General features: G+C 36.6%; 1 protein-coding gene across 1 annotated transcript; it reads left to right on the plus strand.

Annotated features, from left to right (window-relative positions):
- The first annotated feature begins 10,743 nt into the window (after window positions 1-10,743).
- LOC144637029 (neuromedin-U receptor 2-like) lies at window positions 10,744-11,889 on the plus strand. The gene has a single exon (XM_078496203.1). It carries the CDS (start codon window positions 10,744-10,746, stop codon window positions 11,887-11,889), a length of 1,146 nt encoding a protein of 381 aa, XP_078352329.1.

Here is an 11,889-nt window from a genome sequence, read left to right on the forward strand (position 1 = left end):
TGGTTGTTGACTTCACGTTTACCTTGCTGATTGGTTGCATTGAAATGACAAGTTATTTTCTTCTTTTAGCCTTAGGATATGTGAAAACTCTTTCAAACCCTTGACAACGACAATTTCTTACAGGTATTCCGAGGGCTGTCACGGTCTTAAATTGTCATTTATATGTATTTAGAAATAACGAAAGAGGAAAGAATTTTGTGGTTCTAGCTTTGTACCGAATAATTCCTCGGTATGCTGTTGTGCATCCTTGATGTAATATATCAAACACGAGAGGCAGTGTTTCATCGGGATATCCAAACATCGAGAAGAGAGTTGAAAATACGACGCGCAGCGGAGTATTTTTGACGAAATTCGAGGTGTTTGGATAGCCGATGAAACACTGTCTCGAGTGTTTGATATATCTTCTCAATCGAAAAAAAAAAAACTACGGAGTAAACGGAGAAATAAAATCGTAAAAATCTATGCTAATTAAGATCGGGTTTCCAAACCACCGTCACGGTTATAATTATCTTTGTTTTAACTTGATGAATTATTAATGAGTTTGAGAAAGGTTTATCCTAAATGGGCATAAGTTTCCTCAATGGCATAAATTTATCCTAAATGGGCATAAGTTTCCTCAATGGCATAAATTTATCCTAAATGGGCATAAGTTTCCTCAATGGCATAAATTTATCCTAAATGGGCATAAGTTTCCTCAATGGCATAAATTTATCCTAAATGGGCATAAGTTTCCTCAATGGCATAAATTTATCCTAAATGGGCATAAGTTTCCTCAATGGCATAAATTTATCCTTAATGGGCATAAGTTTCCTCAATGGCATAAATTTATCCTAAATGGGCATAAGTTTCCTTAATGGCATAAATTTATCCTAAATGGGCATAAGTTTCCTCAATGACATGAGTTTATCCTTACTGGGCATAAGTTTCCTCAATGGAATAAGTTTATCTTTAATGGTCATACGTTTCAGGCGTAATTAGCGCGCGCGCACAAAAAATAGCGGCGCAACGGAAAGGTAAATTATGCCTGTACTCGTGAAAGTATCACTGCGGCCCAAAGAACATTGCATAAATAAATGAAACAGAAAATTGAAACACGTGATTCATAAGGTGGTGTTACACTGGAAGATTTTTAATGCAGCATTGTTGCGTTAAATTGGGGCGCATCGGAAACGTGACTTTAGCCTGCTAATAAAATTGAAGATCTCTTCGAGATCTACCGACTATTTTGCATAAGGTACGAGTACACGACGAAATAATTGTGGGTAACAACATATACAAATTTGAACGAATTTCGTAAAACCAAGGGTTTCAATTTCATATCGCAGGACAGAGACACAACCGACTGGTTTAAGCAAAAAGCTTTCTTTGTGGCTGTTTCAAAATAAAAGAACTAAAAAAAACGAATGAAGATCAGGAATGATTTATAAATGGCGTTATGATGAAAGCTAACACAGGTATTAAAACTTCTGTAGCAGCACGTGTCACTTGATAAAATCCCGTTTCCAGTAACGGAATCCAACTTTTTTGGTGAAAATCCTTTTCGCTGAAATATCTAGTTTTCCGCGGCATAGTTGTCAATATTTACAAATGTAGGCATACATTGCGTATTTTTACCATTTTGCATAACATTACCTAACGCACAACTTGCCGCGTGGCCAAGCGTAGAAATTTGAATAAATATTCATTGTACGTGCATCAAGGGAGCAATAGACAAGAAACAAGATAAACAAAGTCCTCCTATTCAGAAGGAAAATGGCAGCCGAAACTTTGCCACAATTCGGTGTTTCTTTTTTCGGCGCTTACAATAACTTTCTGCTCATAATTTTGGCTGCAATACAAAGCACAACCGTTATATCCCGTTTAAGGTAAATCAGTCGCTTTGATATTGTTTCGAGGAGTCTGACGGCAGTTCTTCATAATTAAATATTTAGTAATCGTAGCCGTTCTCAGAGCAACTTCGTTCCCAGGGTCTACTCTACTTTCAAGATGGCGCCATTTTGAACTCGTCGCCGAGAGGACCCTAAGGGCGCCTGCTGAGCACCATGGGTAAGGGAAATTCGAAAACCAATCAAGCCGGTTGTGACGTCAGTGTACGCCTTCCCGTACAGGCTCTGGGGGAGGGGTAGGGGGTCTTAAGATAACCCGAAAGGGGGTAAGAAGCGTGTTCTTGGCGGCAAAATCGTTGTGCGTTGTTCACTTTGTAAGCTGAACGAAAGACGTCAAGAAAACGCGCGGAAGGAAATATTTCTTTGTAAATATTGCCCGCTTTATCTCCTCTTAAGTTTTTTAGTGAAAAGTTAGGAGAAAATGAAGGACAAAACAAATTGTTCACAGTTACATGGATTAGGCATGAATAGATTGTGCTAGTAAATTCAGGAAAAGATGCTTCACAATATACCCAAAAGTTGCTCTAAAGTTGCTCAAATATCAACAAGTTGCCACCAAAATTTAGAAAAGTTGCTTGCTCTCTAGAGTCTAAAGGTTGTTTTGTTTTAGATAAATACTCAAAACGTGCTTGTTTGGTTGTCTATTTAAACATTTTCATTAAATATTCTTACAATCATTAAAAGAGGCCAAAAGCCATTGTTATATGAGAAATATAAATACTTTGTTGTAATCAATATACTCTTTAAACTCAACATAACTTCAATAATAGATTTAAAAAAATATATAAAATAAAAAAAAAGATAAAAAAAGATAAAAATCCTTCGAAATGAAACGACCTTTTATGGTTTGAATCGGTTTTATATCAATTTGTTGCTCAAAAGTTGCCATGGAAGGCAAAAGTTGCCCCAGGTTGCTGGTACTACAAAAAGTTGCTCAAAACGCTAAACGTTGCTCAAAAGTTGCCGAGCACAATCTATTTATGCCTAACATGGATGGAGGGAAAGAGATTGATCTTCGGGAATATATGTACTTCTCATTGCGCTGGTTTTGAACATAAATGTACACCAACAAGTAGAACTAGATGCCGCTTCATTTCCGATTATATTTTGAACACGCACTCTACAGAACCTGTATGAGGTAAAAGGTTTTACTGAATGCGCTTAATTAGCCTAGTCAACTTTGAAAATCTATTTGTACTTCATGAAAGAAGCCGTTTTTGAAAATTCCCGCAAAATTACTGCTTTCAATTTTTAGCCATGGATTTGCGTATCGTGTTTTCTCGATTTACGGCCTGGTACCAATGAATATACGCTGGGTCTCCAAGTTGGACTTGGAAATCGGCCCCTCAAGTATTTTTTTGAGGTAAAATAAGCGTTAGGTATATTAGCAAGACAAATGTTTGTCAAAATTAATTCATAAAAACTCTCGCTTAATGAACTAATAACTGCAAGAGTCAAACAGACGCTGGACCAATCAAGCAAAGTTTGAAATAGGCATTTCAACGAGAAAATACGGTAATTTGTTGTACATTAACGGTCATTTGCAGACACTTTCTCAAAATGTTTCGTTTGAAACTCTATCTGTTTTTTAGGTGGCAAAGTTATTGTGAATTTTGGTGTAGTAAAACGAATAAAATTACACGTCTGATTACTTCTTCGTGAACACAATAAGAAAATGTTAAATAGAAATACTCAGCGACCCTTCATGCCAAGACGATTACATATAAATATGTAATTTTTAATTGTAAATAACTTGTAAAGCGCTATTGGTTAGAAATAGAAATAGCGCTATATAAATAAAGTATTATTATTATTATAACCCAACTGCTCAATGTTATTTGTATTTTATCATTGGGTTATCTGAAATAATTCAAAACTTGTTTAAATCTTATACGGCTTCTAGCGAGTTTTGATTTTTCGAAGAGAGATATTGCAAATAAACACGAAGGAAATTGATTCAGTATCTACATAGAATTCTCTAAGCAACGTTCAGACTTTATTGAAGCGATTTTTCATTCACAATTTCATGGCCTCGACAAAAACTTTTCCGCATGAATTAAAACCAAAGTGTAGTGACGTCACCGGACGGCATTAGGGCAAGATGTGTTCAGACGTCCCTTCTGGAAAGTAGGCGACCACAGAGTGATGTCTGAAATTCAGGCTATGCGCATCCTTACTGCGCAGAATTTTACACGTAATTAGCGCGCGCACATAAACCAAATGGTGGCTTTTTTCTATGCGGCTTAGCCCGCGAGAGAAGTAAATTGTCGCTTTCTCGTAAACGAGTATGGTGACCTATCAATTTTTTCTCATATTTTGGGTGTAGCGATCAAATTCTTTCTGTAAAATGAAAACAGATCAATTCCTATGTTTGAAAAATAAATTATCGCTAAAAATTGTACTTTTCCAGTGAAATTGAAAAGCAAAGACCGATATAACGTAGAATGATAGAATTAGTTTTGTACTATATTTCGGCTGGCCAAACCAGCCTTCTTCTCTGTGTCTAAATTTTTATGGCGATAATGGTATCTATACGAAATACCGGAAATACGTAAAACTAAATACAGGAAATATGTAAACAGTGTAAAATAAAAAAAAATTAAAATATGTTTACGTATTTCCGGTATTTCGTAAGAAACCATTATCACCATATAAATTTAAACACAGCCAATGTAAACTCGATTAGATCACTATTGATCCAACGTATACCGGTAGGAGATCGTAGACAGTTGCTTGCTTGAACTTTTAATAGACTTTTCCAGTACTCGCACAGGAATTATAAAGGAATTATATGGAATATAAAAGGTCTTCCTGCTCAAAAACGAAAATGGTGACCCCTCTTATTTATTTCAAAATTTAAGTTCCCTTAAAGTAATAAACCAGTAGGCGAAGTTTGGTTAAAAATCTATACTCAGTTCTATTTCAGGGTAATGACCTTAATGAATACTGACAACAGTGGTGAACTCGCATGCACGTTTTTAAGGCATTCGTTGTCGTCAATTGGCAGTCATTCAACAAGGAAAAAAAACATGCTAAGATAATTGATGAAGGTTCTAAACAGCACTTTGAATTTTTTAACTATTACAGCAAGGCGCCCAAAAGTGTGACCACTTTTAATTTATTCACATTCTTTCGTGCAGATTTAATCCAATCAGAAGTCAACTGCAAGCTATCCACGGCTTTTGATTGGATTAAATCTGCACGAAAGAATGTGAATAAATTAAAAGTGGTCACACTTTTGGGCGCCTTGCTGTAAACTTGATAACGTAAGGTCTTTTTCTTGGGAATAAAATATTTTTGCTAACGTCTTGTTCCCAAGAACACTAAGTCAACACCAGTATTCACCCATATCAGCGGCCATAGGAGTTTAGGAAGGATCATAATCTTCCAACTAGTGCCATACTAAAGGCAAGGAGACGAGAAAGGAGAATTTGTGTGTTGATACTGCGTACCCCGAATGGTCACTCATAACACTTCCTTAATGACTCAACAGAAACGTGCTCTTGTTGATTTGTTAATTTGTTCTTTATTTATTTACAAATGATCATGACGTTAACTCACACACACTGCCACATACCTGCATCAGCACGTAATACCTTATTCTTACTAATTTTCGCGCGAACTTAATTCCGCGAAAAAGCGGAAGCCGAATTTCGCGAGTATTAATTTTCGCGATGGCAAGAAAAATTAGACCAAAAGTGTATTAAATTTTGCGATTTTGTCAGTGTTTTATTGATCAGTCGTCAAAGACTAAGGAACTTGTCAAAGACTAAGGAACTATGGGAAATATACAAAGGTCTGGCTCAATGTAACTACAAGGAACCGGCAAACAGAAACTTTGGTGACTGCGCTAAAGAGGTTTTGTCCAATTTAAAAGCTTACGAAAACAGTAATCAGAGGAAAGGTACAGTCGAAAGTAAGACGGAAAGATATTTTAAAGGGTAGAAAGTTGGTTTTCCAAACATTTAAAATTTTTATTAACTTTTGATATAAAATATGGTATTAATTTTCGCGTGTTTAAATTTCGCGCAATGTTTTATTTCGCGCGTATTAAATTTCGCGATGATTTCAAAATAATCGCGAAAATCGCGAAAATTAGTAAGAATAAGGTGTTGAGCTTTATTTCGCAAGTTTACGCAAATTCTAATGATTAATCTAAAGTGTAATGAATATTTTCAGAAAAATAGCATCCTTAAGGTTCTGATGAGATTCCTGTTTCTAGTTAACTTCAGTAGAGTCAGGGATTAATTTCGCAAATAAAATGGCCGTTTTCACACTAAAGACGGACAAGTCGTCTGACGATTTGTTCGTTTAGTGTGAATTTAAGACGGCTTTTAGACGACTTAGTCGTCCTTGAAAAATCGTCTTCCTAGACGGCCAAGTCGACGGACAAATTCAGACGACTTGTACGTCCAAAATCGTGTCTGTCCCCTTTTCACACAAAGACGAATTGTCCATCTTAGCCGATTTGTCCGTCTAGGCTAAGCGTTTAAAAATTCAGTTCAACTGTCCTTACAATATTATAGCTTAAACCATATGCAGTCGTTGTGTCACCCACAAATGACCACTGCTCACCATTAGAGTTCTCAGTAGCTCAGTGGTTAGAGCGTCCGACTAGTGTACGGAAGGTCGTGGATTCGAGTCCCATCTGTGAACTCAGAATTTTTTTCTGAGTTCTTTCTCTCCACACATCAATCCATTATTATTTATTTAAACCATAATTGTGAGGAATAACGAACAATTGGCTAAAAATGCCAGCTTAAAAAAAACACGGGACAACATTTTCTCTTGTTTTTGTAGAAATATTTTGCTCAGGTTCCTACATATTTTTGAGTCGCCCACTACCTCTCGGAACGAGTTATTTTATTGGTTCTTAAAACAATAGATAACAGGTGACAACAATGCCCCTAGCCCTGAATAACAATAGAGGTAGTGTTTACAGCGGGCGAATGAAAATAGAGATTGCAGAGAGGTAGTGTCTTACTGGTACTTTTAAATACTTGTGATTTGGTCGGGAATCACCACAATATTTAAAAAGAGAGGAAAATATAAAAAATACAACAGATATAAGCAGAAAAATTAAAAAAGAAACAGATCGTGAGAAAAAAAGCTTGTTAATGTCCAACATAAAGCTGTTTATTTTCCCGGTTGACATGCAAACCATAAACTAAAATTTCAGCGGCCTATAGTCGTAAGCCACCTGCTAAAAGTGGTTTAATTACTGGTCACGGTCATTTTAATTTTTTCTAGCCTGACAAAGTATATCGGCGAATGATACTTTTACGATTTACGGGTATACGACCCGTGTACGTATTAACATTTTTTGAGACAACAGTATCAAAAAAACTCTGTATTTTTTCTCGTAACCTTATTGTCATTTATTTTTTTTATTTCGCTCAGTGGAACTTAAGGCGTATTTTCTTGCAACAAACACGTATAGCCGTCGCATTTCCCGTTGGAATTTTTTTATTCTTTTCTAGCTAAAAAAACAATAAAAAATCCCAGCGGGCAAATGCGGTGGCTATACGCATATGTTGCAAATAAATCCACGCTAATTTTGCAAAAATGGAACGGGCTTATTTTTCTTCGAGACTTAACCTTTTTCGATTTGGCCAAAAAAAAACGTTAAAAGCATTAAACACACGTTAAAAAACGTTAAAAATACGTTTACACCGGCCTTAAATTTTGCAATTATTTGAAGATCTCTAAACAGCGGGCGAATGAAAATAGAGCTTCCAGAGAGGAAGGTTGAAAATTAAGCCCCGCAATAATACAAGTCATTGCGGTATTAGAATGACCATATGACGGTCAGAACTTTTTTACCCAAATTTTGACAACTTCGGCATTTAGTTTATTGCAGGAAATTATTTTCACAACTCTTCTCTTGTGAATTTGCGATAGTTCACGGCCTAACCAATCAAAGAAAATCGATGTTCGGAAATCAATTGATCAATCGATAATTGTTATTTATACAGCATCGTCTCTCATCGTCTATAAATAAACCTTTTACTTACTTACTGAAATACTGATATCGATTGGTATCGACCAATCCATGACCAATCGATAGTCACAACAGAAATTTTCTTTATTAAATCGATTGCTACCGATTGTCATCGATATCTATGATCCAATGTAATATATTAGTACTTAGCAGTTATTATTTTTAGTATCAGTAGTTAGAAATATATTAGTTTAGCACAAGACCCCACAATCATTGTGCTTAAAACCCTTTATCGTGTTTAAATAAACGATATGAATGGGCTATAAATGGGTTAATGGCGATGTGCCGCTGGATGGGGTCTCATTGTCACGACTCGACTGATTATAATGGGGTCGACTTTTCACCAATGTTTGCATTTCAACTGTTTATGACGGTATAAAGTAGTAACCAAATGTACCAAGATGTGTATAATGTTTTGAAAGTACCGCTGAAACAGTTGTATTATTAGTACAGATAAAACGGTACTGCTGGTATTTTTATTACGATTATGAATTTTCTGATCTGAAAATTCTATAAATTGCTTTTATCCACATCAAAAATGCTATTATAATGTCAGTGCTAGTGTAATGTTACCGTTAAAAAAGAATGTTTGCATTTCAACTATTTATGACGGTATGTTTGTAAATTTTTTATGGTAAGCAAATGTACCAGAATGCTTATAGTGTAGTTGTAAAGTAAAGCGTTCTTCATTCAGTTTATTAAATGTGTCGAATTCATTTTAGAATGACTTCGTTAAAAGGATTTATACGGTAGACGCATAAACAGAAAGTGACTAAGTTGGGGTCGTGAAAAATACATTTACCCAAAAGTAATTAGGATGGGGTCTATAATTGGCCATCTGAGAATATGACTATAATGGGGTAGTTGTTCTGAGAGGCCAGCGCCACATACCCAACAAAGACTGACCCAAGTGTAGCCCCCCCCCCCTCCCGGGGGGATAAAATCAATTGGTTTTCGAGAAATCAGAATTTCACAGTACAGTGGAACTCCGATATAACGATCTTCGATATAACGATATTCCCGATATAACGATGGATATTCTATGTCCCGGCAAAAGTTACAGTAAAGTGTATGGGACGGAGCCCCGATATAACGATCCTCGATATAACGATATTCCCGATATAACGATGGATATTCTATGTCCCGGCAAAAGTTACAGTAAAGTGTATGGGACGGAACGCCGATATAACGATCTTCGATATAACGATATTCCCGATATAACGATGAGAATTTAGCGGACCGAACGTAATTTCCTCCCGATGCAAAACATCAGATTTAATGCAATAAAATTACACTTTTTGAGTGATCTCCGTAACGTTTCTGACAACAGCTTTGTGCGATGATATATGAAAATGATACTGTGTTCTAAGCCTCTTTATCAAACTTATTCTCTTTATCCTCATTTATAATGCAGTAAAAAGTACTTGTTAGGTTTACCCCGATAAAACGATATTTTCGGTTATTTTACGGCCATATCGTTATATCGGGAGTTTCAATATAACGATTCCTCGGTATAACGATATAATTTTACTGCTCCCTTGGCATATCGTTATATTGGGGTTCCACTGTAAAATATGCCATTACGTCAATTAAACCACATTTTAACTTATAATGACGGTAACTTTACAAAATTTGTACTTATACGAACGAAATAAGTTGAGTTCACCAATAAGTATTAAACATGCATGCTTGCATGTATTCTGTTTGCAACGGCGAAAAATATAGCGAGCTTCTGTTTTAAGCCAGGGGGATTAAACTGTCAAACTGGTCCGCAATGAAGATGAATTAATCTTTTCTGATCCACGCGAATGTTTAATTTCGGCAAAACAATCATAAGCCGCCTGTTGTAAGAGATAACGGGCCATCCATCTTTTTTTCGTTACAGAAGCTGTAGCACGATTCACGTAAACAAGGTTTTTGGTTTGTTTTGACTTAAGTTATGAAAACAAAAGAAATTCAAGCTTTTGTAATAATCGCCCTTACTATAATGAATCAAGAATCCGGCCTTGAATTGTCCGTTAATGGGACACTCCAAGTATATCAAAATCCAGCTAATTGGATTTGCTTTTAACATTCAAATGCCTCTTTTGTCTGGCTGTTTGATATCTTTCAGTCAATTCGTAGCTTTATTGTGGCAAGATTCCCTGTGTATTCTCTAAGGGAACGCAGTCATTTAGTTTTTCAGGATTAACTCGATAATAGCGATTAGTGTAGAAAGTACTGTGATCGTAAGGACATGATGTTAACCAAGCTATATTAATCGACTTTTCCACTTAACAACAAGTACATAACACTTATTCCTTAGTACTTTGTTTTAAATAAAGCATCTGGAAAGTTTACCACTACAAAAGTAAACACTGCAGCCGAAAGCATACAAAAGTAATCAAACCTTTTATTCGTGACTTTAATACCAAACAACGCTCATGATTTTGTAGCTCGATTTATAACGTCTGAAAATTGATTGCGACAAAAACGTTTTTCAAATGAAAAGCAACGAACCGAAATTGGATCAAGAATAATCTTTGTTTTTTCCAAACAATACTCTTCAGAACTATTGACCATGAAAACATGAAGGTGTTATAACTTCAAGAGATCTTGGCACCGTGTTAGTCAGCTGTCGGCGATATGATTTATTGGACACCACCAAACAATTGACACAATTACAGAAATCCAATGAGATATCAGCGGCGAATTGCGGATTTGTAATCATAAATATATGTCACTTGTAAATTTTACTGCGCACGATGATGCAAGATTAATATTACACACAGAGGCATAGCGATGAGAACCCAGTTTAAGAGGCGATCCATTTCAACTGCACGAATATTGACAAAATAGATATCGACCAGCATTGCAATGGCTTCCTCAGAAAATATTTCAAGTGGCCCGACGACAAACTCGGTATCTCCCGCTCTCGTCCCTGTGCAGTATTACTCCGAACCACCTGGACTGGAAATAGCTCGCCTCACGTTCGAAACTTCCCTTGCCGTGTTAGGAGTTTTGGGCAACATACTGGTTTGCGTGGTGATTGGAAGAATGCGAACCAAAACAGCCATAAATCGTTATTTATTCAACCTTGGCGTTGCAGACATCGGAGTATTGCTTGTGGTTTTTCCCATGGCTGTCCTGCAGGAACAAGTGAAAAGCTACTTCCCTCTTGGTAAAGGGATTTGTTTATATGTATACCCTGTTATTGACACGTTTTACGGGGCCTCGATATGGCTGGTTACCTCAGTGGCTGTAGAAAGATACATCAACATAGTCAAGCGTGTTGAGGTCTACCGAAGCCGTTCTCTTACAACCACGAACCTAACAATTGTTGCTATCTGGGTGATTTCATTCTCCATTGTTTCAATGCCTCTCTTTTTTGTCATCGAGTACGAGGAGAAATCTTCTGCGTGTGTTATCAACTGGTTTAGAAAGCCGAGCCTTCTTCAATGGAGGCAGGTGTACACCATAACTCTTACCATGTTCACCTATGTCGTTCCACTTGCAATTATTTCCTGGACGTATGTTCAAATTGGAAGTCGTCTTACTGAAAGCACGGGATTCCACAAAGAGATCGAACGCAAATGCAGCACTGTTATGTACGGCAAAAACGCCAAACAAAAGAAACGGTCAGAAAATAATCGCCGTAAAGAAAACACAAAGGCTAAGAGAATACTGACGCCTATAGTGGTAACATTTGCAATTTCCATGTTGCCTATTAATGTATTTCGCTTGTTGGCTTTGTACTGGCCGGGAATTTTTCTCCTCAAATATTTTTGGGTTTTGTACAATGTACTCGTGATTTTCACGACCGCAAATTCCGCTGTTAACCCAGTTATTTATTCTATTGTCAGCAGAGAGTTTCGACGAGGCTTCAAGCGTTTATTTCTCCGAGGAAAGCAAAGGCTTCGCGGTTTGACCTTGCGAAGTACAGCATTTTACGAATCAAAATATGACAATTTTACTCCAAATGACTGGCCAAAGTTAGAGGATTTAAGAGAAACAGATGTCTAG

The sequence above is a fragment of the Oculina patagonica genome, chromosome 13 (genome assembly GCF_052425735.1).
Source record: "Oculina patagonica isolate OP01 chromosome 13, crgOcupat, whole genome shotgun sequence".
NCBI lineage: Eukaryota > Metazoa > Cnidaria > Anthozoa > Scleractinia > Oculinidae > Oculina > Oculina patagonica.